Source organism: Neophocaena asiaeorientalis, unplaced genomic scaffold (assembly GCF_003031525.2).
Source record: "Neophocaena asiaeorientalis asiaeorientalis breed wild unplaced genomic scaffold, Neophocaena_asiaeorientalis_V1.1 scaffold504, whole genome shotgun sequence".
NCBI lineage: Eukaryota > Metazoa > Chordata > Mammalia > Artiodactyla > Phocoenidae > Neophocaena > Neophocaena asiaeorientalis.
Window position 1 is genome coordinate 7,626,225 of NW_020174438.1, and position 26,902 is coordinate 7,653,126.

General features: G+C 48.6%; 1 protein-coding gene across 3 annotated transcripts; it reads right to left on the bottom strand.

Moving 5' to 3' along the window:
- Positions 1-444: 444 nt before the first annotated feature.
- SMPD1 (sphingomyelin phosphodiesterase 1) lies at positions 445-4,990 on the bottom strand. 3 transcript variants are annotated; one of them, XM_024757078.1, is made up of 6 exons: positions 4,549-4,990; positions 2,840-3,612; positions 2,121-2,292; positions 1,737-1,813; positions 1,398-1,543; positions 445-1,210 (listed from the first exon to the last, which is right to left on the bottom strand). In XM_024757078.1, the coding sequence occupies exons 1-6, from the start codon at positions 4,846-4,848 to the stop codon at positions 801-803; spliced, it is 1,878 nt and encodes a 625-aa protein (XP_024612846.1). In that variant the 5' UTR covers positions 4,849-4,990; the 3' UTR covers positions 445-800. The 3 variants fall into 3 exon arrangements, with proteins under 3 accessions (XP_024612846.1, XP_024612848.1, XP_024612847.1); XM_024757080.1 differs by lacking the exon at positions 4,549-4,990 and adding an exon at positions 3,810-3,922; XM_024757079.1 differs by having other exon boundaries at positions 988-1,226.
- Positions 4,991-26,902: the final 21,912 nt, after the last annotated feature.

Here is a 26,902-nt window from a genome sequence, read left to right on the forward strand (position 1 = left end):
CCCCCCCCCCCAGACCAGAGCTGCCCCTCCCCAGTAGCTGGGGTTCCCTGCCTAGGGGCTGGGAGGGAGATCTAATCCTGCAAGGAAGTGACAATACTGGGTGGATGAGAAGAGGAGCAAGAAGCGAGGCCAGCCCCAGGCTCTCCACCGCCACGTTTCCACTGGAGCGGGAGGAACTGGTCTAGGCCAGGACCCATCTTCGCAGGGTCCGGCAGGGGCAGAAGGAGGGGACCGGTCCCGGCATGGGTCCCCTCCCCTTTGCTCCATGGGCACCTCTGCTGTACTGATATCACTAATAAAGTCTGCCCTGCTGAGCTGTGTGCCTTCCTGTGCCTGTACCACACCATCACTCCTGATACCCTGATCCCTCAGTTAGGCTCGTTTCCAGGGCCCCCTTGACCTTCCTGCCTCAAAACAAGAAACTGGGACAGTCACAGCAGGGTCTGGAGTCCGAGTCTCTTGTTTTTATTTTAACAGCCTGGCAACCAGGCAGCAGCAGCAGTACAGGGTCCCTGGCTGGCCAGCACAGGCCTGGGGTGACAGCTTCTGTCTGGTCTTCCCAGGGCAGTGCAAACTTAGACCGCTGCTCCACGGCCATGAAAGGATAGCGGCCTCAGAGCAGCCAGCCCCACTCCCATATCTTGCTAAACCAGATCCAGGAAAGGAGGTCTTGTTTCCGAGGTGTGCTTGGGCCCAGGGATAAGCTCTTCCACCAGACATTCTTCTCGCCGCAGTGGCCTTCTGGGGTTTTCGCTCCTTGTTTAAGACAAGCACTTTCCCACCTCTGGGCCCTAGGGGTGTTAGCATAATGGTGGCCTTGGCCGCAGGCTCTGGACAGGAGGGAGGTTTGCGTCCGGCATCAGGTGACGACACAGGGCAGGGCTGTCTGACCGGGCGGACAGCTGGGCGCACAGAGTGGCGAGGCGGCAGGGTGTGCCACAGGGCTCTGAGGGCGGGTGGCCCTTATGGTAGAGAAACCAGAAGGTCTGGAAAAGCTGCGTGTCACTCCGCATGCGGTACACCAGGTCGTGCCAGGCGGCGGGCAGCACATTGGGCAGCCCATAGGTTTCCCGAGCCCTATAGAGGAGCTGCCAGTGTGGTGTCGCTCCGGGCTCATTCGCCTGCGTCAGGTTCAGGATGTAGGTCTCGTGGTCCAGGACCAGGTGAGAGCTCCCGGAGTAGTTGCCATCTATTTGGTAGACACGGTACCCTGCAAGGAGGGAGGGCTGACCAGAGAGGGAAAGGACAAAGGCAACTCCAGTGGGGAGGCAGAGCTCGCCCCTGGGTGGCCTTGGGTCCAACCCTCCTTCCTCTACCCCAACAACTTCCTCCCTCTCATCAGCTTCCTCTATCCCGAGACCTCCTTTATCCCAACAGTTTGCTTTCACCTCGCTCACCAGGATTGAGGCTGATGTAGGTGGTGGCACTGGGCGCCAGGAAGGCAACCGATAGCGGCCGGCTTAGGGTCTCCTCATCATAGAAGATCTCAAACTCATCCACGTGGGTGTGGCCAAAGAACTGACCAGCCAAGGTGTTCTCGTACCTGGCCAGAAGACACTGATCATATTCAGAAGTTTCAAGCAAGGGGGAAGAGGAGACCTGGATGCTTTCTTTCTCCATCCTTTTCAAGGAAGTAGCGTCCCCACCCCAGTGGGGCAGCAGGGATGGTGAGATGCTTGAGGGAGTGTCTGACCTTTAGACTTCACCCGCTCGCCCCCAACACACCTCCCTCCTACCTCTCCACAATTCGGTAATAATTCCAGCTCCAGCTCTTCAGGCAGTGCCCTGGGGGAATGTGGCCAATTATATGCACCTGTGGGGAGAGTTAAGGAAGGTTGTGAGGGCAAGAGGGGTCCAGGAAGCCCTGGCCAGGCTAGTTGGTACTCATCTTTCCTACAGTGGCTGGCACTCCTGGCCAGAGAGAGGGGGAGCAAATGAAAGGACTTTCTAAGGGTGACCGTGAGCTGAAACCCCAAGGAACACTGTTGGGAGTGCCCGAAAATCAAGCTTCTCTGCTCACAGGTGCTCCAGATCCAGAGAGAAGTCTACTTGTGAAGGGCCTGCTATTCCTCCCACCCTACCGGCACCTGCCCCTCTGGGTTTCCACCACTCTCGCTCACTTTGTCTCCTCGGTCCTCAGCGGCCTGAAGCTCCCCCACCAGCCACTGGAGCTGTCCTGCAGGATCTGTGGAGTTGATCAAGAGCCAGAAGTTCTCACGGGAACAAAAATTCATATTGAGAGAGATGAGGCGGAGGCCGGGGCGTGGGGAAAGTGCATAGAACCCCCCAATTCTGAAACAAAGTGAACACGGGTCAGCATGCGTTCATAACCCTAGCCCTGCACGCCCAGTCCTGTGTAGGGAATCTGGGTGAGGGCAGAGGCACCTAGGACATCATCCCTACTCTCAAGCCCACGTTCTAGCTGAAGATCAGACAGCACTGATTATAGGGCCCGTGTGACTGAAGCTAGTGGCTCCGAGGACTAAAGGCTCTAGGAGTTCAGAGGAGACATAGAAGTGAGCTGGAAGAGGCAAAGGCCATCCAGAGGGAAGAGGACCTAGGCCTGGGAAAGTTGGGAAAAGCTGGGAGGTTAGAGAGGGGAAGGCATTTTAGAGAAGACCGGACTACCACGGAGGAGGTGCGCTGCTAGCCCTTCACCCTGTGAAGGAGGGTGGCTGGAGATAAGGGTGGAAGTGGAGAGTGGGGTCCGATTTGGAAGGCCAGTGAAGAGAGCTGAGGACTCAGCCTAGAGTAGTCACACATAATGCTAGGTTCCCTGCTCCCTTCACTTTCATCCTTCTTTCTCCTCCCTTCCTGGGTTTCCGTGGGCCTCAAATACCTGAGGGTGCGAAGGGCTTCAGCAGGCAGCCAGGGCTCCCAGGCCTTGGCCATCGCCTCGTAGAGCCAGTGCGAAGACTGGTTGCCCTCTATGAAGGGGGGAGGGAAGCCATTGACGGGTGTGCTCTCGTGGTTGCCCACAGCAGGGTACACAGGCACTGGCCCCAAGAACTTCTTCACGAGGTCTGTGATGGTGGTCAGGGCCCGCAGCTGGTCCTGACGAGACTGCTGCCAGATGTTGTGGGCAGGGATATCGCCCGTCCAGTACACCATATCAAAAGGGCCGGCGGGGCCCAGGCCACTCAACAGGCTCTCCAGGGTCCGCAGGGGCAGGTCACACTTGCTGTACTCGCCCCAGTATCCAGCACCTGGCCGGGAGGCAGGCGGCGGGCCAGAATCCTGGCGGCAGCACAGGGGGTTCTCACAGTTGGGGTCTGTGCCCTCCAGGTAGCTTTGATCCCAGTGCAGGTCAGTGAGGAAGAGGACGCGGCTGACAGGGGAGCCTGGGGCCGGGGGCTCGGGCGGCTGGGGCGATGGCTTTGGCACAGCCGGCAAAGAGATGTTCCAAGATGAGAAGATGTCCCAGTGTCCACAGGAGGAGCCCAGGAGCAGACCACAGGCCTCAGACGGGCTCAGCACCGAGCGCGTCCACACCTCCACCACGTCGTCCTGAAAGAGCTGGACGGCTGACTGGCACACGGCCGGCGGCGCTATTTTCAGCAGCGTGCACATCTTGATGGCCATGGAGCCCACCTGGGCCACGCTGGCCTCATTCTGTGGTGGGAGGAACCAGTGGCGAGAAGTCAGAAACAGAGCACAGGGACCAGGCCAACACCTGGATACGACCCGTGGGCCTCCACATCCACGCCGGGGCTAGAATGGACTCAGTACCGCGTGGTGAAGAGATGTCGGTTCACCCCTGCCTCTCACAGACACTGCCCTGACTCAGGCGTCACCAGGCCGATACTTACTTTTCAGCTCAGTGGCATTTCAAGCCTTTGCTTGCGCAGGTCGCTTTCTCGGGCACTGTCTGCTGAGTGCTCTGGAATTTGGGCTGGGCGGAATGACAGACTGACCAGGGTTTGGGGACACACACGAGGAGAGGGCCCTGATGCCCCAAGGAGCCCCATGAAGCACACCCACCAACCAGCGCTCCTCATACCCCCATCAGGGGCAGTCAAGGCAGCCCAGCCCCAACTAGTCCCACACCTCTGGATACTCCTTAACTCAGGTCCCCTTTGAGTGAGTAGCTGGTCCCAGGCACGGTGCTCGGGGCCGGAGGTGCCAGGTGTAAGGCGGAGGGGATTCAGTCAGGCACGCCAGGGTGGGAGTCCAGCCCACTTCCCAGCAGCCGGCCCCTCCTACAAGTGACTTCAGCTCCGGGGCTTCTATTCATTTGTAAAGCGGAGATAACCACAGTAATGAAACCACCTTTCAGGCTAGATTCAGCCTGTGTAAAAGGGTTGGCACGGTGCCCAGCATGTAAATCGCGCTCTTTTCTTACTTCAGAAGGTCACAGCGGAGGTAGTGACGGTGGTGGTGTGCAGCGGCGGGGGGCCCCAAAGGGGGGCAAATTCAGTAAAGGCTTGTGGAGGACAGCCTCTCCATCAGCGATGCTCTTGGGGACCCCGGAGCGCCGGCCTCAGCCCCAGCCGCCACCGCCAGCCCTCCCTTCTGGCCTGCACCTCCCGCAGCCCCTTAAGCGCTCACCCGCAGACTGATGTCGATGGCGGTGAACAGTCCTTTGCAGGCGGGGCAGGTAAGGTTCCACCAGCTAAAGCCTTGCCGGAGCTGGGGCGCTAGGCGAATGAACTTGGCGGGAAGGCCTTGGGCGGGAAGAGGGTGGGCCCCGGCAGGGGCCCAGAGAACCTGGGAGTCGGACAGGGCCAGCGCCAGCGCCAAGCCCATCCACAGGAGCCTCAGGCTGGGGGCCCCCAAGGACCTGTCCAGGGTCTGCTCCCGGCCCGACCTGGGGCGGCCCTGGCCGGAAGACACTCCGTGGCGGGGCATCGCCCGGCTTCCTAGACCAGGCAGGTTCGCGCACCCGGCCCCGGATGGCGTAGGCCCTGGTCGGCTCTCAGGATCCCTGGCGGTGCCGGGGACACCGATTAGTCCCCGCTGCAGTCGGCTGACTGCTCGGCGACAAGCCCAAAAGCAGCTCCGCCCCTTCCTCTTCCTCGGTTCCGCCGCAGCTGATCGCGGTGGCTGGCAGCCTGGGCAAGGCTCGCGAGGCGGAGGTACAGGCGGAGTGGGCCGGGCGCGCCTGGGACCCGCCCAGGATCCCGCCTGCGATTCCGCCCAGGCTCTGCCAGCTGTGCGAGGCCGCTGTAGCTGCCCAGCTCTTGCTGGAGCCGATCGCGTGTGGCTGGTGAGAGGCCCCTCCTCTCTCCAAACCTGCACTCAAATTCCTGGAATAGCTAACTGCCTGGCCCACCGGGCTTTAAACTGGGGAAGTGGAGAGGGCATGGGGGGTGTTGGTGGCCGGGAGCACAGCGGAACGGGGATTCTCACACTGTCACCTCTCCGGCCCAGAGGGCTCCTCCGACCCTCAATTTCTTATGTTCTGCCACTGCCATCCACACCCCTGAGTCACCCTGACTGATATCTTTTTGACCCAGACTTCTCCAGATGGAAGGGGCCCTGGGCTCATGCGGGGGCACCCATACCTTCATTATGTGGATGAGGAAACAGACTCAAAAATGGTGAAGTGGCCAAGAAGGGGTGATGACTATACAGACAGGAACATGGATTAGAACTTGGGTCTCCCACCTTCCTGTAACCGTGATGGGGAACGCTATCATTTACTGAGCTCTATAGGATGCCCCAGGCACTGAAACAGGCACTTTATAATGACTAATCCTCAATTCTAACAACAGCCCTAAGAAATAAGTATGATACTATTATTACCTGCATTTTACGGGTGGGGAAACTGAAGCATAGGAAAGGTAAGTGGCAGAATAGCAATTCAGACCTAATCTGTGTAATTCAGTACTTCTCCAGGATCCACAGATCTACCAAGTCCTGTCAGTTCTTGCCTTGGAGAATTTTTTTCAAGCGACTCCCCGCCCCTCCCACCCCGAATCATATCAGATAGGGTAATTATGGTATAATAGAAAATATATTTGGTCTTATCTCCAGTTTCTGGCACTAAGCTCCTAAAACCTTTTGGATTTCCTGAGGGATAAGAGTGTCTTTTGTTAGTTATACTAGCCCCTTTCGATCACACCTGAATTTATGCTAATAAGGTGAGTTAAGGTGGGACCCCTAAATAGCCTCAGGATGGGGCTGGTCACCAGAAAGAACTGATCAGAGAGTGAGATGTTTCAGTCTCACCCCCAGTCTTCTGGTTGGGGAAGGGGGTTGGAGACTGAGCTCTATAAAAACTCTCGCAGAGCTTCTGGGTTGGTGAACATTATCAAGGTGTTGGGAGGGGGGCATGCCTGCAGAGGGCATGGAAGTTCTGTGACATTCCCCCATGCATGCCTTGCCCTATGCATCTCTTTCAGGCTATTCCTGAATTATACCCTTTGTATTAATCAGGACATGTAAGTAAGGTGTTTTCCTGAGTTCTGTGAGCTGTTCTAAGCAAATTATCAAACCTGAGTAGAGGGTCATAGAACCCTAGAACTTACAGCTGGTTGGTCAGAAGTATAGGTGGCAACCTGGGACATTTTGTAAGCAGATAGGTTAGGGTGTCCCCAGAGGAAAAGAATCAGATATAGCTTTTTGACATAAGAGAAGCCGTTTTAGGCCTAAGCCATTTTGTGACCTAAGCCTGGCACAATGCCTGCCCTTCAAGAGGTCTCAGTAATAAAAATCTTAAGGGAAAAAACAAGACTGTTATCAGGCAAGAGAAGTAACCATTAGCAAAGAGACAACAAATCAGTTGTAAAGACTCCCAGTTCTGTTTCAATGGTAAAGATTAGCCTGAAGCACTTTCTTGAGCCTTTGAGCCGTTTTTTTTCAGAATTTAAACCCCTCCTCTGAGTGAACACCCAATTACCAGAGCCACTGGAACCTAAGGGATGATAATGTTGACCTTTCCTGACTTCAGTCAACTAAAGCTGGGACTCTATCGACCTTTGCCTCAATTCTATGCAGAATTCCCCTGCTCAGGCCCCTTCGTGAATATGTATGAGTCCTTTGCTTAAAACTTCCCCAATCATGCTGTTTAGGGAGATGCTGCTTTGGGAAAGATTCCTGGTGTTCACCTTACTTGCTACAAGTAATAAACCCTTCCTTCTCCTAATCTCTGGCTCATCTGTGTCTTTTGGCTTGACATCCACTGAGAGGTTAACCCAGTTTTCTGGTAACATTGTGACTGGCCTCTGGAGTGGGGACAATCTTGTGGGACTGAACCCTTTAATTTGTGGAATCTGATGCTAACTGCAGGTAGATAGTATCAGAATTTCATTGAATTGTTGTAAAATTAGTTGGTGTTGGAGAATTGGTTGGTGTCAAAGAAAGCACCCGCAGAACTGGTGTCAGAAGTAGGATTTGCTAGCTTGGCCCTAGCTCATGGAAACAAGTGGTTTGGGAAGAGGTAGGATGAAAGGGCAGAGGACGAGGAACCTTTGATTCCTGGGTGGCCACATAGGCACCCATGGTATGAAGCAGCAGATGTGCTGTAATCAATTACAAGAGGTAAATTTTACCAGTGGAATTTAGAGATAGATCCAATTCCTGGGGCATTGGTTCACTAGGTACTTGAGGAAATGGAAACTGATAAGAAAAAAGCAAACTATGTAATCTCTTGGTTATTGATATCTGTAGTAGCCAAAATGAAAGTAAGAGAGAGTGCTGGCTTGGACCTTGATTGGTCTGAGCTTCGGCTTCTAGCCTCAGAGCCACCTGCACAGGGAAAAAATTATGTGGGGACGACAGCAGGTACCTCTAAGACTCTGGTCACCAAGAAGGTAGTACATGTTGGGAGAAGACAAAACCAAGAAACTACTAAAACCGGGGGATATAATGTGAAGGAGTTGTTTCATTTTATAGATTTAGTGTCATCAACTTCCTAAATAGTCTTCACTGAAATGGATTGTGAGAACGATTAATTTGGTGGCAGTATCTTTGCTTTTAAATGCTACAGAATGGAAGAGCATGTTTGGGTTGATACAGGACCCATAGCTTACTATGGAACAATTACAGATGGTTATGTGATCCAGACACACAGCAGGTTGTTCCTGAGGCAATGGCCAGGCTGTTGGATTGGATAAAAGCCACTGTAAAGGTCTGTTTACCCTGATAAGGGTAATTATTCAGCAACCCTCATAAATGTCAAGTGGAACACCTCAGATAAAGCAGCTGATCTGCTTCATATGCAGGCCACGTGGAACTGGCTTTATGATGACCTGAATAATTCACCCACTGACTATACCCATTACCCAGGACATGGTACATGCTATGGTTAAGCAGGCTCCTTTTGCATGGGCATCACTTTTGCATTGACACCTCATGTAACTTTACTGCTACGTAATGGAGCACCAGTCCAAGAAGTCATATTGAATTTGTTATCTTCCCTTCATGGGTCTTACAGATGCTAATAAAAACATTATATCAATTAACAAGAGAATGGGGAGACATGGATGGGAGAATCAAGGGACTCATCCCAACAGGGTGGATATCTTTAGATGGTTATTAAGAAAGGGATTTCAAGTAGCCCCATTTCTCCTCAACTGCTACCGCTCTGCGTCTCTGTCCTTCCTCATGTAGGACACTGATGGCCCTCAGGGCCCACATTCTATCTGTTCTCCAAGACCTTATCTTCCAAAGTCTCATAAACAAAAAATGTTGCGTATCACTCCAGTTCTACAAGGCTCAAGCACTGCAGTTGTTATAGTTAGATGCATGTTTAAAGAATAACTTCAGGGTGGTCCATTTTGTTGACTCAGCACTCCCCGTGCAGGGGGCACGGCCCTGATCCCTGGTCAGGGAACTAAGATCCCATGTGCCGCATGCCATGGCCAAAAAAAAAAAAAAGAAGAACTTCAATGAACCAAGATTCTTGTCTCTTCCCATACGTGGAAAAGAACTAAAATAATTAACTTGAGGTGCCTGTTCTTTGTGATTAGCAGCAATCTTTTGATGTTCAACTCTATGTTTGTTTTTTCCCAGCAAAAACCTCCTATATATCCTGGCTCCTGCCTTACTTCTTTGGAGCAATTCCTCAGAGCTATCCTAGAGGCTGTCTCCTGGGCTATAGTTCCGAAGTAAGGTCTTAACTCACAAATTTACATTGTGCGTTTTTCTTTCAGTCGACAGTCTTATCCTTCACTCATATCCCATCTCCTTAATAACACCATTCTTTTTTAAAAAATTAATTAGTTAATTAATTTATTTTTTGTCTGCATTGGGTCTTTGTTGCTGTGCTCGGGCTTTCTCTAGTTGCGGCGAGTGGGGGCTCCTCTTCGTTGCGGTGCGCGGGCTTCTCATTGCAGCGGCTTCTCTTGTTGCAGAGCACAGGCTCTAGGCACACGGGCTTCAGTAATTGTGATGCAGGGGCTTAGTTGCTCTGCGGCATGTGGGGTCTTCCCGGACCAGGGCTTGAACCTGTGTCCCCTGCATTGGCAGGCGGATTCTTAACCACTGCGCCATCAGGGAAGCTCCAATAACACCATTCTTGATCACTCCCTCCTTTTTCATTTGCCCAGTCCTCTTTTCACAGTGTTTTCACATATATTGTTGCCTTTGATGGAACCATCACTTGCCGCATATCAGGCGTCCTCATCCTTATGGATAACTGATCAAAGGCCCCTCTTCCTCTGACATGGATGACATTGTTCTCCGGAAATCAGATTCTGAGAAAGAGATTAACATTCAAGAGGTTTGGGAATTCCCTAGTGGTCCAGCGGTTAAGAGTCTGCGCTTTCACTGCTGTGGGCCCGGGTTTGATACCTGGTCGGGGAACTAAGGGGCACAGCCAAAAAAAGAAAAAGCAAGAGATTTATTAGGAGCGACTCTTGGAATCTACAGCTGTGGAACGAAAGAGAAGGTAGCGGGATTGAGCAGAGGCACAAGTGGAGCTGTGATGCTGTCTCCGTAGAAGACTCAGTGGATTTTATGGGAGTGTTGAAGCTGAGATGACCCTTCAGAGTTGTCCTGAAATAGGGTGAGGGGCAGCTTCATTTGGGGAAATCCCAGTAGCTGATCTCAGGACAGCAACTGTTACCTATCGTTTTCCTCTTCTAGACCTTTTAGATTTCCTCAGCTAGCACTCCTGCTGATTTCAGTGGCTCACCTGATGATGCGACCCAGACTTTTCCTTTCAGGGGTCTGAGCCGTGGCATCCGTGCTCTCCTCAAGTCATAGCAGCTGCACTTGTCATTACTGTCAAAAAGAGCAGAGCAGGGAAGTATCAAGAGGCTCCCAAGTGGACCAGCTGGTGCCAAGCACATTCCCTTACGTCTCCTTTGTGTAACAGCCATCCTGCCTCCCTTTATTTATTTATTGGGTTGGCAAAAAAGTTTGTTCCTGTTTTTTGTAACATGAAAAACCCAAATGAACTTTTTGGCTAACCTAATATTTATTGATTTATGGCTGTGCTGCACGGCTTGTAGGATCTTAGCTTCCGGACCAGGGATTGAACCCGCACCCTGGGCAGTGAAAGCGCAGAGTCCTAACCACTGGACCACCAGGGAACTCCCCCCATCCTGCCTCCCCTTGTTCTTGTGATCAGGATTTACTGTGTAGTCCACATGGCGATGCCTCTTCTTGCCTGATGGTCCCTTCACACAAGGAGCCCAGAGTTCCGATACAGCAGCCATACTCCTTCTCCTGTTGGACACGTTTTCTGTTTGGGAGCCAGGAACTCTAAACATGAGGACCTAGAGTTGTAGGGGCAGGAAATACAAATTGCCCAAGCAGATCACAGGAGTGATGGTAAACACGCCATTCCTGTTTCCCTCTCCCCTTGTTTCTAGACTCATGTGTTCTATCTATTGGGCACACAGCTCCATATAAAGGTCGTTGTATTAAAGGAGACACTGCATGCTGGAAGATGGCACTTGTTTTTGCTGCTAGCAGCTTAGGCACTGTCAGCTGTGTCAGCCTTGGTAAGTGGGAGCCCTTGCTATTGGGCCTATGCTAGTGGGCTTCTGTTGGTTATATGCTGCCACCTAGCCTCTTTTTTGGGGGGAAAGTACTATCATTTCCATTGCTATCCATGCGCGCAGCTCAGTAGCGGCATTTCCTACCATTGGTCTTGGCCTCTACAGGAGAGCCATGACGGAGATTCTTAGTGATGCTGGCGCCCTTCTCATCACACATTCCTTATTGCTTTCATAAACTGTGTATCCTCCATGCTGCCCCAAGGAACATAATTATTTAGTGGGTTTTCCAGCCTGATATATCCATTCTCAATGCCCACCTTCTGAGCCTTTTATTTATTTTTATTTTCTGAAGACATTTATTTAATTTATTTATTTTTGGCTGCATTGGGTCTTTGTTGCTGCATGTGGGCTTTCTCTAGTTGCGGCGAGCCGGGGCTGCTCTTTGTTGCGGTGCGCGGGCTTCTCGTTGCGGTGGCTTCTCTTGTTGCGGAGCATGGGCTCTAGGCGCACGGGCTTCAGTAGTTGCAGCATGTGGGCTCAGTAGTTGTGGCACACGGGCTTAGCTGCTCCGCGGCATGTGGGATCTTCCCGGACCAGGGATCGAACCTGTGTCCCCTGCATTGGCAGGCAGATTCTAAACCACTGCGCCACCAGGGAAGCCCTCATTCTTTTTTAAGACTGAGCAATTCCCTTATCCTTATAGTCACTACTTCCCTCATGTTTCTCGAAAGCCTGATGCATTTCTTGCCACCGGTAGACCATCCCAGTTCAGTACGGTCTCTCCAAGCTCCACCTGACCAGTGATAGGGTCCTCGTTGTCAGCTGGGTGGTGAGTGATCCAGCTGATCCCAAATCCCATCCCAGCATATGCTTTTTCAGAGACCCCTGGTACCAACTGTTACGGGTTGAGTTACCCAAGAATCAGACCCTAGGATGGAGATGAACTTGCAGCAGGTGTATTAGGGAGTGGTCTCAGGATCACCACCTGTGGCAGAAAGGAAGAAAGTAGGACTGGGCAGAGAGAGAGGGCTAGCTTTGATGCATTCCCTACAGAGGCCGCAGCTGACCCTACAGTGAACTCTGAAGCTGAGATGACCCTTCGGGATTGTTCCAAGCTGAGGCAAGGGGATTGGACCTTTTTTTCTCTCCAAAACAGATCAGTCATAGGATGAGGGCTGCCCCAGAAAGTGGGTATAGCCTTGGGCGAGGTGGCTGTCCTAGGTGGAGCCTCCTATAGTGCCTCATCCTTGAGGGCCATGTTCCAGCAGCACCCCAGCAGCTGGAGGAGTGAGTCCTTCATACCTGAAGGGGAACCTGGGGGCCTAACACCACATCCACCACGCTCTTATTCCCAATGTCTGTCTTAGGATAGAGCACAGAGACAGCTTGGATATACTGTGGCCAAAGAGTCATTATGAGTGGGGCCCTGCAGGGCTGGTAGTGAGAGTGGTCAAGGACAACTTTATTCTTGATTTTCTCCAGCCTTTAGAACCACTGAAACCTATTTTTGAGGCTCCCAGTCTCCTGGACAATGGGGAGAACTTGGAGAAGGGAAGGGGGGCCCAGTGTTTAAAGATCTAAGGCTCGCACAGCCCTTGCCACCATGGCAAACTGGGTTCCAGTCTAGGAGAGTGATTGGCAGAGGGATAATATGGGCTGCCTGGTTGGGACTGTGAACTTCCTAATTAATTTGGGCTAATTTGATCCCATTTAGGGTACCTAATGTTCCATTTTGTCAGGAAACCTGTTCAGATTCTATACAGGTAACCAGTCGATTCTTGGGCTGCTTTCGAAACTGCAAATTAAATCTGCCGTTCATCAGCAGCGAAGAACTGATGGCGAGATGTCTCCCTCTTGTGGAAGTTTTAGGGAGTACCAGAGACCCTGAAGAAATGGTTTCTTCTGACAGGCCGTTCCAACGCAGTGAGTACAGAACCTGCTGTGGCAGGGCAGTGACTAAGGGTTTGGGCTTTAGAATCAGGCTCCTAGGTTAGAATCCTGGCTCTGCCACTCGCTGGTTGTGTGACCCTGCAAAACATGTCACTTTCTGAACTTCAGTTTCTTCCTGTGTGACGTGGAGATGATAGTACAGGGTTGTGGCGAAGATTCAGTGAGCTAGAGAGTACTTAGAGCAATGCACAGCAATACAGTGTCATCTGCCATCTGTATTGATGATCATTGATTTAATTTAATGAGGTCCAACTCCCAGCCCTCCCCGGCTTCCCACCCCCTGTTCACGGTGTCCACTGTCAGGGGAGAGGAACTCTGGCTGCAGTGAGGTGAAGGCCAAAGGAAAGAATGTGGGAAACTTTGAAAAATCGCTCCCCCCCACCCCGTCCACCTCAGATGTAGGGAACATTTATTTAACAGACAGTAACAGCTCCTTTTATAGCCAGGAAGTCATGCATTCATTCACTCAAAACACATACAGACACAGACAGACATACACACTGATTTGTCAAAACAAAACCCTCATTGAATTCAGTCTCCCTAAAAAAGCCCTACTGTATAGTATTGTTATTCGTGCAGCCTTCCGGGGCCTCAATCTTCCCACCCCTAAACTTCTCATCAAAGGATTCATTCAATACAAACAATTCTCCTCTGAAAGGAGAGGGATTAATTCTGCATCTAAGAAAAATATAGTTAGAAATTTCTCTATACTGTTATACAGTTGACCGTCGTATCCGTGGGGGATTGGTTCCAGGAGCTCGGGAGGTACCAAAATCCACTGGATGCTCAAGTCCCTCGTATGAAATGGCATCGTACAATGAGTACGGTCGGCCCTCCATATGCGCGTGTTTGGCACCCGTGGAGTTAACCAACCACTCAGATGGTTGAATCCGTGAATGCCAAACTCGTGGATACTGAGGACCGATCGTGCTGGTAACTGAGCAATTCTAATCAGTCTGATGAGTGCTCACCGGTTTAAGCGAGCGGAGTCGTGGGAGCAGAGAGGAGGAGTGTCCCCTGCAACGGAGGGCCCTCGCGGAGGTTTCCAGAGGAAGAGATTTGTGTGCATAGATGTAGGAGGGCTGCCTCTCGCGCCGTCCTCTGGCGACGGAGGGCTGGGCAGGTTCGGGAACTGGGAGAGAAGATGGGAGCCCTGAGAGGGAGTGGGACTTGGAAAGGGCCAAGAGCTGAGGCTGCAGAGGCCGGCACAGGCTGAATTAAGAGGATCGCGTTAAAGAGTTTAGTCTTAATCCTCAAAGGAATGGGTGTATTTATTATTAATTTTATTCCTTCCTTCATCTGGCCAGCTGGCCGTTCAGGTGACAAACACTTTGGGGAGTCTACTCTGTGCCCCGTGTTGTGCCAGGGAGCATGAGACACAGAGATGACTAAGACGAATGGATAAAGAAGATGGGGCACATATATACAATGGAGTATCACTCAGCCATAAAGAGAAACAAAATCGAGTTATTTGTAGTGAGGTGGATGGACCTAGAGCCTGGCATACAGAGTGAAGTAAGTCAGAAAGAGAAAAACAAATACCGTATGCTAACACATATATATGGAATCTAAAAAACAAACAAAAAATGGTCATGAAGAACCTAGGGACAAGACAGGAATAAGGACACAGACCTACTAGAGAATGGACTTGAGGATATGAGGAGGGGGAAGGGTAAGCTGGGAAGAAGTGAGAGAGTGGCATGGACATATACACACTACCAAATGTAAAATAGATAGCTAGTGGGAAGCAGCCGCATAGCACAGGGAGATCAGCTCGGTGCTTTGTGACTGCCTGGAGAGGTGGGATAGGGAGGGTGGGAGGGAGGGAGACGCAAGAGGGAGGAGATATGGGGATATATGTATATGTATGGCTGATTCACTTTGTTATAAAGCAGAAACTAACACACCATTGTAAAGCAATTATACTCCAAAAGAGATGTTAAAAAAAAAAAAAAAAGAGACAGCAGCAGCTCCCTTAGACAGCTCTGTGGACCCGTAGGAAGATACAGATAAGAATGCACAGAAATACAATAAAAGTCTCTCAGTGGGGGCTTCCCCGGTGGCTCAGTGGTTACGAATCCGCCTGCCAGTGTAGAGGACATGGGTTTGAGCCCTGGGCCGGGAAGATCCCACATGCCGATCGCCTAAGCCCGTGTGCCACAACTACTGAGCCCGTGCTCTGCAGCAAGAGAAGCCACCGCAATGAGAAGCCTGCACACCACAATGAAGAGTAGCTCCCGCTCGCCGCAACTAGAGAAAGCCCCCGTGCAGCAACGAAGACCCAGCTCAGCCAAAAATAAATAAATAAATAAATTTATTAGAAAAAAAGAAAAAAAAGAATGGTTGCTTAAATAAATTAGACTTGAGAGTATAAGTAAAGAACAAAAGGCATGAAATATTATGCAACAAGGGGAAATTTTTGAACGTTTAGATGAAGGGTACTTTTGAGAGGAGATGCAAGAGAGGTGGGTGGCCAGAGACCAGATCTTGAAGAGTTTAGCTACAATCTGGACAAGAGAGTCACTAAAGGATCCTTTAATCAGGGGTTTGTCCCCATAAGCTATGGAGTTGCAACGAGGAAGGGCCAGAAGATCAGCTGGTGAAGAATGGTGATAAGTCAAGTTAGAGATGATGAATTTTGAAAAGTGGCATTGAAGAGGGGCTTTCTGCTGGGCATACAGATAGAAGAGATATTTGAAAGCGGCCTCAAAAGAACCAACTGGACACTGTGGGGAGGGAACTCCTGATACCTTCCAAGCAGCCACATCAGATCCATAGGTAAATAAGTGAAAAAAGTGAATACTCGAGTTAAAGACAGCAGGGTTTCTGGCTTGGGAGATAGGCAGATGGAGCACACGTGTAAGTGTTGGACCGGGACAAGAAAAGAGATACTGCTTCCCTGAGGCTGAAGGTGCTGTACTTCAGCCTTGTGTAGGGGGAGGAAGAAGACAGAAAGTGAAGGGATTTCAAAGTCCCTGTGGCCTCCAGCGGGTAGGAGTTTGAGGCCGCACAGGCCTTGGTCTGTACTGCCTTCTCCCTCATCTAACAGGTCCGAGTGGCTGAGGTCTCAGCTCAGCCACTCGGACACTCACAGGGTGCGTCTCCACACAACACGCACATCAGGCACCCAGCCTGAGACAGTTACCCAATTACCGGATGTCTGCGAGGGCGCAGCTTCAGTGTCACCGCTCTGTCCCCATTTCCTGGAATGGCGCTCACTGTTTGTTTCTGAGAAAGGAGTGAGGCTGAGGCGGGGGTCTGGAGGAGAATGTTGACAGTACAGAGATAGCAGAAGGACAAAGAATTTAAGGAGAAACAACCAACCTTATTGACAAGTGTGCCTGGAAATCCAGGTCAAAAGGCACAGACGGCCTTCCCTGGTGGCGCAGTGGTTGAGAGTCCACCTGCCGATGCAGGGGACGCGGGTTCGTGCCCCGGTCCGGGAAGATGCCACATGCCGCGGAGCGGCTGGGCCCGTGAGCCATGGACGCTGAGCCTGCGCGTCCGGAGCCTGTGCTCCGCAATGGGAGAGGCCACAACAGTGAGAGGCCCGCGTAACACAAAAAAATAAAAACAAAAAAAAAAAAAACAAAAACAAACAAACAAAAAAAAAAAGGCACAGACTTCCAATCATAAGATAAACAAGTACTGGGGATGTCATGTACAACAGGATGACTGTAGTTAACTCTGCTATGTGGTATATTTGGAAGTAGTTAAGAGACTAGATGCTAAGAGCTCTCATTGCAAGGGGGAAGGATGCATTTTATTCTTTTTCTTTTTTGGCATCTACATGAGATGAGGGATGTTAACTTATTGTGGTAATCATTTCACAATATATGTAAGTCAAGTCATTATGCTGTACACCTTAAACTGACACGGAGATATATGTCAAATATATCTCAATAAAACTGGAAAAAAAAAGGACTGGGAATCCAGATATGGATATGGGAAAATAATGATCCAAAACCTGAGAAAAGATGAACTCTCATCTATTGCCTGCATGGTGAAGTTGAACCACTTGGATAGACTAAATGGCAAAGAACTTTGTTGTTTGATCTGGTTAACAGTCCCTTTTAGAAAGTTAGAATTTCACCCTCTCAGTTGCCCATTAGTCTTGTTATGAGCCTAATGATCTTTAACCAAACATATTTTTCTTGCATCTTATCTAATAATTTTATCTACATACTCCTTTTTCCTCCAAAGAAAAAGTTTTTTTCAGCTGGATTTCTTGGAAGCCTAGGTCCCTTGAGGGATAGCTTAAAATAAAACGTTAACCCTTGATTAAATCAACTTGTCTGAGAAGTTGCTTTAACAAGGCCATCGCTTGGCTTTGTGTAATACCCCCCACACTTTTCTGTTACACCTGGGTAGGCACCATACCCCAGTAAGGTGTTTCAGAGACCATCTTGGAGATGGGAGAATGAACAGGGAGGATTTCAATGTTTTTAACGGCCAGTTTTCTTAAAATTGAAAAAGTAATATACACACATGTTAAAAATTGTTTTTAAGTACTTTAATGGGTATACTTTAAATAGAGGATGCCTTCTTCCTACCCTTAACTCCTGAGCCTTTCTCTGGAGAGAAACATGACTACTTCTCTGTGTGTTTGTAGAACGTTCCTGCCATAATGTGTGTGTGTGTGTACATCTGTGTAACAGAATGTTGAATGGGACTCATTTTTAAAATAAATTTATTTTATTATTTAATTTTATTTATTTATTATTATTATTTATTTATTTTTTGGCTGCGTTGCGTCTTCGTTGCTGCCCCTGGGCTTTTCTCTGGTTGTGGCGAGTCGGGGCTACCCTTTGTTGTGGTGCGCAGGCTTCTCACTGCGGCGGCTTCTCTTGTTGCGGAGCACGGGCTCTAGGCGGGTGGGCTCAGCAGTTGTGGCACATGGGCTCAGTAGTTGTGGCGCACAGGCTTAGTTGCTCTGCGGCATGTGGGGTCTTCCCGGACAAGGGCTTGAACCTGTGTCCGCTGCATTGGCAGACAGATTCTTAACCGCTGCGCAACCAGGGAAGCCCGAGTGAGACTTCTGATATCTAAATATTTTGACAAACGCTCTAGCCTTAGGCAATATACATACCCAAAGGATTACTTAAAAGTTGGCTGAATAGATCCTTTGACCTTCACCCTAACATCCACCTTCAGTCTATATAAAATAAGTCTGAAATTCTATGAAAGTTAAAGCATAAGGGGCAAGTGCTATGGTTTTCTAAGTATGTTTGTGTATGTGTGTGTGTCAGTTGGGGGGAGGGGCGTGGTGTTCCAAGAAAACCACTCAGAGTGATCGGGAACCTGGTAACTTTCTTGGGGAGAAAGTCTTGGGAGAGTTGCAGAAGCATATACCCAGTGCAATCTCAATGACGCTACCAGGGCAAAGTGTGGTTGAGAGAGTTCTTGGAAGAGCTGAAATGTGCCTTCTTTCCAGCTATGTCTTTCAAGTAACCTCATGTACAAACATGTTCTGGGGACTCTGGCGGAGCCAGCTGTGGGAGGTGAAGGAGGTGGATGGAGAATGAAAGAGCTATTCACATCTTCTTTCATCACTACAAGTCCCCAGGCCACAGAACTGGCCTGAGCTGGAAGTGCAAGGTTAACGGGAGAGATTCTGAAGACTAGGGATCTTTCCCGAAGCAGTGTCTCCACGAACAACAAAATCAGGGAAGTTTCAAGTTAAGGGTACATGCATATCCATGAAGGGGCTTGGGTGACTGAAGAGTCCAAGCTTTAGTTGAGAGAAGTCATGAGGGTCAGAAAAGGTCAACATTTCATCCCTTAGGTTCCAGTTGGTCTCGTGGTTGAGCACCTGAGGAAGGTTTAAATTCTGCAAAACAGCTCAAGACAGTGCTTTAGGGTAGTCTTTGAAACAGAACTGGGAGCCTTTACAGCTAATTTGTTATCTTTGCTATTGCTACTTCTCTTGCCTGATAACAGTTTATTTCTGCGTTCTTTTGTTCCTTTAAGATCATTCATTACTGAGACCTGTTCAAGGGCTAGCATTGTGGCCAGGCTTAGACCACAAAGTTTAGGTAGAAAATGGCTTCTCTTATGTCAAGAAAGCCATTCCTGGTTTTCTTTCCCTGGAGACCCCCTTATCTGCTCACAAATGTAACAGAAGTACTTCCCCTCTATGAAAACTTGAAGAATTTCTACTCTAAAATTTAAAAGCAGTTTTAGTATTCCACTATAAATAATCATGAGGTATCCTGGAATATTTTTCTTTATGTGTGTGTGTGTGTGTGTGTGTGTGTGTGTGTTTCCTTTCTGCATATTCTTCCTCTAGACAGAGGGTGGGCAAACTACTGTCCATGGGCCAAATCTGGCCCATTGTTGTTTTTCTGGGACAGTCTATAAGCTAAGAATGGTTTTTACACTTTTCAATAGTTAAAGAGGGGACTTCCCTGGTAGTGCAGTGGTTAAGAATCCGCCTGCCAATGCAGGGGGCGTGGGTTCGCTCCCTGGTCTGGGAAGATCCCACATGCTGCGGAGCAACTAAGCCCATGTGCCGCAACTACTGAGCCTGCTCTCTAGAGCTTGCGAGCCACAACTACTGAGCCCACGCACTGCAACTACTGAGCCCATGTACTGCAACTACTGAAGCCCATGCGCCTGGAGCCCGCGCTCCACAACAAGAGAAGCCACCGCAGTAAGCCTGCGCACTGCAATGAAGAGTAGTCCCCGCTCGCTGCAATAGAGAAAACCCATGCACAGCAAGAAGACCCAATGCAACAACAACAACAAAAAAGTTAAGGAAAATCAAAAGAAGAAGAATACATTGTGGCATATAAAAGTTACAGGAAATTCAAATTTCAATGCCTATAAATAAAGTTTAATTGGAACACAGACACCCTCCCTAGTTTATGATTGTCAATGGCTGCTTTTGCACCAGTATAGCAGAGCTGAGTAGTTGCAACAGAGGTTCTATGACCCTGGAACCTAAAGTGTTTCCTATCTGGCCCCTTACAGGAAATATTTGCTGCCCAGGGCTCTAGACAGTGGGAAATACATATTACCTCAAGGAAATTTAGGATTATGCTAGTAGGAGGAATGCAAATAGAAGCAAAGGGGTAATGTTTAGAGTAGTGTGTGTGTGTGTGTGTGTGTGTGTGTGTGTGTGTGTGTGTGTGTATAACTGGGTGTAGTGTTTATTTTCAAACAAGCTTTGGGGAATAAAAAGGGAAGGGGATCAAGGCATGGAGTTTATGCCATTACAATAGATAGGGAACAGAACAGGGATAGGCAGGTAATTCAAATCCCACATCCTTGCCCTGGAGAAACTAGGTAAGGATCATGGGGACTTCTGATAGCAAGGAGACGGTAGTGATAAGGTAGGCTGGGAGTCCGGACCGGGAGTGACTCTTATTCCAGGGTCAGCACCAAGATGCCTGAGCCCGTACCACCTCCATCAGCCAGAATCAGGAAGCTGTGCAGAAGCCATGCCCTGTGGACGGCCTGTCAACAGTCACACGACCACCCCACGTCACCAGTGTTGGCTGACGATCTCCCAGTCATCATTGGGAGGAGGTTCCCCGTCCACTATGCGTGCGCGTTACTAATGATGAAGGTTACCTGTGTGTGTCCTGAGACAGCGCTTCACCCCAGCCATACTGCCCCATGCGGACACCCCATTTTCAGTGACTCAGGATATTTTGAGCTCCACTGAAGCAGAGGATCAGGTCTTTGACACCATGGGTGGAGTGAAATGCCAGAGGGAAGCAGATCATTTACATTTATTAGCATCTCTACTATCCATAGAAGTTAAGTCATGGTGGCACTTTTCAGCCAGAAAACAGGAATTTAATTAGAAAACCGATATATATAGTTGTGCGGACATGTGCCCCTGAGTGGTGAGCCTGGATGCGCTCACCACTCCTCACCACTGCAATAAGTCTTTGGCTTTATTAATACCTTCAATCTGTCATTATTTTTTTCCCTCTTTTATCCACCCCTCCTGGCTTCACGTTCTTTCTAGATCATATTCTATAATCCAACATTATAATGATTCTCCACAGACACCTGCAGCTCCCTAGCTCCTCTTCCCGCTGTCCTTTCCATCTGGCTTTTCTACTACTGAATCCTAGAGGCTGAAATTGTTACAGAAAATTCTATAGCGGAGAAGATTGACATGATGATAAACTCATAATCCACAGCTTCACATGGCCCATCAGTGCTGCCTGGCAGTTTTTCTACTTTTCTCTAGTCCGCTTGCCCTAATTTTTTCTACAGCTTGTCCCATAACTTTGTAAATCCTTTTTTTTTTGTGTGTGTTTTTTTTGTAAATCCTTTTTAAAAGATTGAATTATAGTTGATTTACAATGTTGTGTTAGATTCTGGTGTACAGCAAAGTGATTCAGTTATATATACGCATATATATAGTCTTTTCCATGATTGGTTATTACAAGATATTGAATATATTTCCCTGTGCTATATAGTAGGACCTTATTGTTTATCTATTTTATATATAGTAGTTTGTATTTGCTAATCCCAAAGTCTTAATTCCCCCCCCCCCCCCTTCCGCCCACCCCTGCAGCCTTTCCCCTTTGGTAACCATAAGTTTGGTTTCTATGTCTGTGCGTCTGTTTCTTTCTTGTAAATAAGTCCATTTGAATCATATTTTAGATTCTACATATAAGTGATATCATATGCTATTTGTCCTTTTCTGTCTGGCTTACTTCACTTAGTATGATAATCTCTAGGTTCATGCATGTTGTTACTATTTCATTCGTTTTTATGGCTGAGTAGTATTCCATTATATATATGTACCACATCTTCTTTATCCATTCACCTGTTGATGGACATTTAGGTTGTTTCCATGTCTTGGCTATCATAAACAGTGCTGCTATGAACATGGGGGTGCCTGTATCTTTTCAAATTAGAGTTTTCTCTAGATATATGCCCAGGAGTGGGATTGCTGGATCATACAGTAACTCTATTTTTAGTTTTCTAAGGAACCTCCATACTTTTTTCCATAGTGGCTGCATCAACTTACATTCCCACCAACAGTGTAGGAGGGCTCCCTTTTCTCCACACCCTCTCCATTTATTTATTTATTTATTTTTGCGGTACGCGGGCCTCTCACTGTTGTGGCCTCTCCCGTTGCGGAGCACAGGCTCTGGACGCGCAGGCTCAGCGGCCATGGCTCACGGGCCCAGGTGCTCCGCGGCATGTGGAATCTTCCCGGACCAGGGCACGAACCCGTGTCCCCTGCATCGGCAGGCAGACTCTCAACCACTGCGCGAGCATGGAAGCCCCCTCTCCATTTACTGTTTGTAGACTTTGTAAATCTTTTTGTATCTCTGATTCATCTGTTCCCACACCATGAAGTTGCATTTAAGGATTTTGTCTTCTATTTCACAGATAATTTAGGAGCCACCACAAAGAAACATCCTTGTTTTTGCTATAACAAATTAAAAGTCTACTCACATCTATAGCTATCCTCTCCCTTTCCCTTCTGTTGTGTCCTAACAGCCACAGCAAACATTTATATAGCACTGTATTGTGTGTGTATCTACTCTTACACTATTTTACAGATGATGAAACTCGGGTGCAGAAAGGTTAAGGAACTTGCCTAAGATCGCACAAGGTGTAGGGCTCAGTTCTGAATAGAGGAAGTGTTCCTCTTTCTACCAAAGGCCAATACTTCTTTTATTGTTCTCTGTTTCATCCCATTCACAGATTCAAGCACCACAGAATATGGGAGAGTGGCTACTGGAGAACAGTAACAGTCTCAGCCACAATCTCCCGCTCTTCTGGTTGCCGAACCCAAGTTCGTGTTCCCAACGAAGAGGGAGGCCAAACGAACTGAAACGTTGGAGTTTGGAGCAGAGAAAGGTTCATTGCAAGGGCCATGCAGGGAGAACGAGCCGTTCGTGCTCAAAAGGCCCAAACTCCCTGATGGGTTTCAAGGAAGTTTTTATAGGCAAATCTGGGGAGAGGGTTGCAGGGGCTTCCCTGGTGGCGCAATGGTTGAGAGTCCGCCTGCCGATGCAGGGGACACGGGTTCGTGCCCCAGTCCGGGAAGATCCCATATGCCGCGGAGCGTCTGGGCCCGTGAGCCATGGCCGCTGAGCCTGCGCGTCTGGAGCCTGTGCTCCGCAACAGGAGAGGCCACAACAGTGAGAGGCCCGTGTACCTCAAAAAAAAAAAAAAACCAAAAAACTACAAAGTGACATGGGTTGATAGCCAAAATCATGGTTCTGCTCCCAGCTTCAAACAGAGCCCAAAACTCTAGCTCTTATTTGACGCTCAGTCCTCTGTCTTATTCTCCTTTAGGATGACCTTCCTGGCTTTATGCTATTTCCCCTTAGACCGTGCAACTCTGACAACAGTTGCATTTTGCCTTGCACTTCCTCTTGAGCAAGGCAGCTAATTTCAGCCTCTATCACATAAAAATACAAGAAAGTCCACTGTCTAATGTAAGGATACATCCCATAACAGGGTCTTCTGCCTGCCTGGCTCAGGACTTTACCTCTTGGTATTTCCCTTACCTTTCTTATCTTTCTTGAATCTAAGCCAAGAAGGTAGTATATTATTTTCTGCAAGTTTTTTTCCTTTTTATTTCCCTCTTTAAAAAAAAAAAAAAATCTCTTATCTATTCCTCCTTTGGACACTGAGAAGCTACCAGTAGCCCATAATGGACTTTCTTTTGCTTTTTACCTGCTGCAGAACTCCAGCCAAAAGCAGGCTTCCTGCTTTAACTTTCCTGTGTTAAGGCAGACGCTTTAACACATGAATCACACAAAGATACTTGGGAGTCTCTGTGGCCAAAAGCCTGTAGTCCCCACCTCACTGAAGAGCTGGCTGCTTTCCCAGAGCTGGGCAGCTGTGCAGTGTGGACAGGGCAGGTGACCTTCCAGAACTTGCCGGGCCTGTGGTATTCTTTCTGTTGAAATCTAATTTGTCCCTCTCACCGTTTCTTTGGATGCAAATGGTGGAGTTCTAATTTTTATTTGCTGCGGTCAGAGATTTAATCTACAAAGTCTGGAGGGACTTACAAAATCTGATTCTAGAGCTGGGCTCTAGTATCTTAGCAGCTAAGAATGGGGAGAGGAAGCCTGGAAGGACCAGAAAATTTAATCAAATTATCACATGACCCTGAGACAGGTACTATAATTAACCTCAGTTCATAGGAAACTGAGACTTACAGAGATTAAATGACTTGAATAAAGTCATGCAGCCAGTGAGTGGTGGAATTAGGCTTGGGACTTGCTTCCAGGTTGTCCAGAGCCTGGCCGTACTCTCAGTGATTCCATTGCACTGTCTCTCTCTGTCAGCATTCCACTGTGAAAATCTTGCCAGTCACACAAGCTATGAGATGTTGAGATTTCTTCCAATTTAGGAAACAGTAGTTTTCAGGGTGCCATGTAAACCTCTCAGATAGTGTGCCTTAGGGACGGGACATTATTGCAAAGGCGGGAAACGTGTGTGACACTGCAATGCCTACCAATAACATAATGAGTAACTTTACAACAAATAATTGAAAGGTCTTTTCTCTACTCCTTGCCTGGGTAAGAAGACAGCCGGAAGTGTAAGAAATGACTAAGGAAGTAGTCCGATTCCTTAGCTTAAGGATGGGGCTTTGGCTGTCTCTCCCTGGACAGGCAGATTTGTATCACCATAGTATGAAGATGTAAATGAAGGGCGTGTGGATGGGAAGTCGATGATTTGAGGAAAGTTAAAAATAGTGCTGTGGGGCTTCCCTGGTGGCGCAGTGGTTGAGAGTCCACCTGCCAATGCAGGGGACACGGGTTCGTGCCCCGGTCTGGGAAGATCCCACATGCCACGGAGCGGCTGGGCCCGTGAGACGTGGCCGCTGAGCCTGCGCATCCGGAGCCTGTGCTCCGCAACGGGAGAGGCCACAACAGTGAGAGGCCCGCCTACCGCCAAAAACAAAAACAAAAAAATAGTGCTATGGGTAGCTCAGAAGCCATTTGATTCGGGAAGCATAGTAATGTGGCAGGACAATTTTGTGTTTATAGGACTATTATGACTCTATTTCCATACTTGTATATCAGGATAAGTAACACTAGCTGCTCTAAGTAACATCCTAAAATATCAGTGACTTAACCTGATATAAGTTGTCACTGTCCAGCGTGGATCTGTGGTGAAAGAGAAATGAGGGGAACCCAGGTAGATAGAGGTTCTATCATATTCAACTCATGACTCCTGAAGTTCAGGTAGATGTGGAAATCCAGACATCAGATGGGGCAGGGGGAGGCGGCAGGTGGGGGTGGGGGAGAGGATAATGCAGAGGATCCAGGCTTGGAAGCAGTTTTTATGCACCAAGTTTGGAAATAGTACCCACCGTTACTGCCCATATTCCTTTGGCAGGAAGTGGGAAAAGGAAGCCTGGGGAATCTAGTCTGGCTGTGGGCCAAGGAAGGAGGGAACAGGGCTCTTGGAGAGCACAACGTGGAACTCTTCAGCGCCAGGTCTAATTAAACGTATTCCCTCTCTGTACTCACCCCCCTGCACAGTGTCTGGCCCACACAAGCTCAGAGAATGGTCTGAATTTTTGAATGACTTAAGGGCTTGAGCTTAGATAAGAATTCAAGCTTTCTACTTTTACTTTGGTGTTCTTTAACTACTTGTACTTACCTGGCCCAGACTGTAAAAAAAAGGTCACTGTGTTCAGGGGAGGGAGAGGTCAGTATGGGCTAAGTGATCAAGAAAGGCTTTGTGGGGGGACTTCCCTGGCGGTCCAGTGGTTAAGATTCTGCACTTCCAGTGCAGGGGATGTGGGTTTGAACCCTGCTTGGGGAACTAAGATCCCACGTGCTGCGTGGCCCCCCCCAAAAAAAAAAAAAAAGGCTTCAGGAAAAGCAGTACCTGAACTAGGCCCTATGGGGTGTATAGGATTTGGATAGACCAAGCAAGAGGGGCGGCATCCTCCAAAAAAATTTCCAAACATAGATTTGGACTCAGACAACCATATTTATTTATATTTTCTATTAATTAAAATTTTATTAATTTTTTATAAAGGTAACACATTCACATGGTTCAAAATTCAAAAGGAACAAAAGGATACAGAATTAAAAAAAAAAATCTTCCCCCTACCATGTTCCCCTTCCCAGAGGCAAACATTATTACTAATTTCTTTGGTATCTTTCCAGAGATGATCTTTGAATATAAAAACAAATATTTGGGAGTGCCCACCTCTTAACAATTTCACCATAACAAAGCATTATCTTTGCTAATCTGATCGGATAAAAAATATTTCTGAGTTGTTTTAATTTCCACCTTTTATTTTTATGAGTAAAGTTGAGCATCTTTTTATATTTAGGGCCATGTGTATATTCTTTTTTTAAAAAAATTTATTATGTATTTTTGGCTGTGTTGAGTCTTTGTTGCCGCGCGTGGGCTTTCTTTAGTTGAGGCGAGCAGGGGCTACTCTTCGTTGCGGTGTGGGGGCTTCTCATTGTGGTGGCTTTTCTTGTTGCGGAGCACGGGCTCTAGGCAAGTGGGCTCAGTAATTGTGGCTCGTGGGCTCAGTAGTTGTGGCTCATGGGCTCTAGAGCACAGGTTCAGCAGTTGGAGCTTACGGGCTTAGTTGCTCCGCAGCATGTAGGATCCTTCCAGACCAGGACTCGAACCTGTGCTCCCTGCATTGGCAGGCAGACTCGTAACCACTGTGCCACCAGGGAAGCCTGCTTACGGTGGTTTTTGCAATACAGAATTTCTATTTTACATTGTTAAAATTTTGATCTTTTCTTTTATGGGTTATGAGTTTTGTGATATATCTAGAAAGATCTTCCATACTCCAGGATTCATTTTAGAAAAATCCTGTGCTTTCTTCTGAAGGGAGAAAATAGGGACTGTGGCACACAGAGATCCTGATACAGATTTAGGGTGACCCAAAGGGGCAGCACTCCTGGCCCCAGCCAGTCCCAGGCACCAGAGGAGACAGCAAACTTTGAGGAAGGCACTCCAAAGCAGGGATCCCCTGAGTCGTGGGATTGGGGCAGGGGCCTTGCTTGTAGGAGTCTAAAGGCCATACTAGAAAGCAGAGATTCACTCCTGACCAAGAAAAAAAAATTAGATAAGGGGAATCTAGCTGT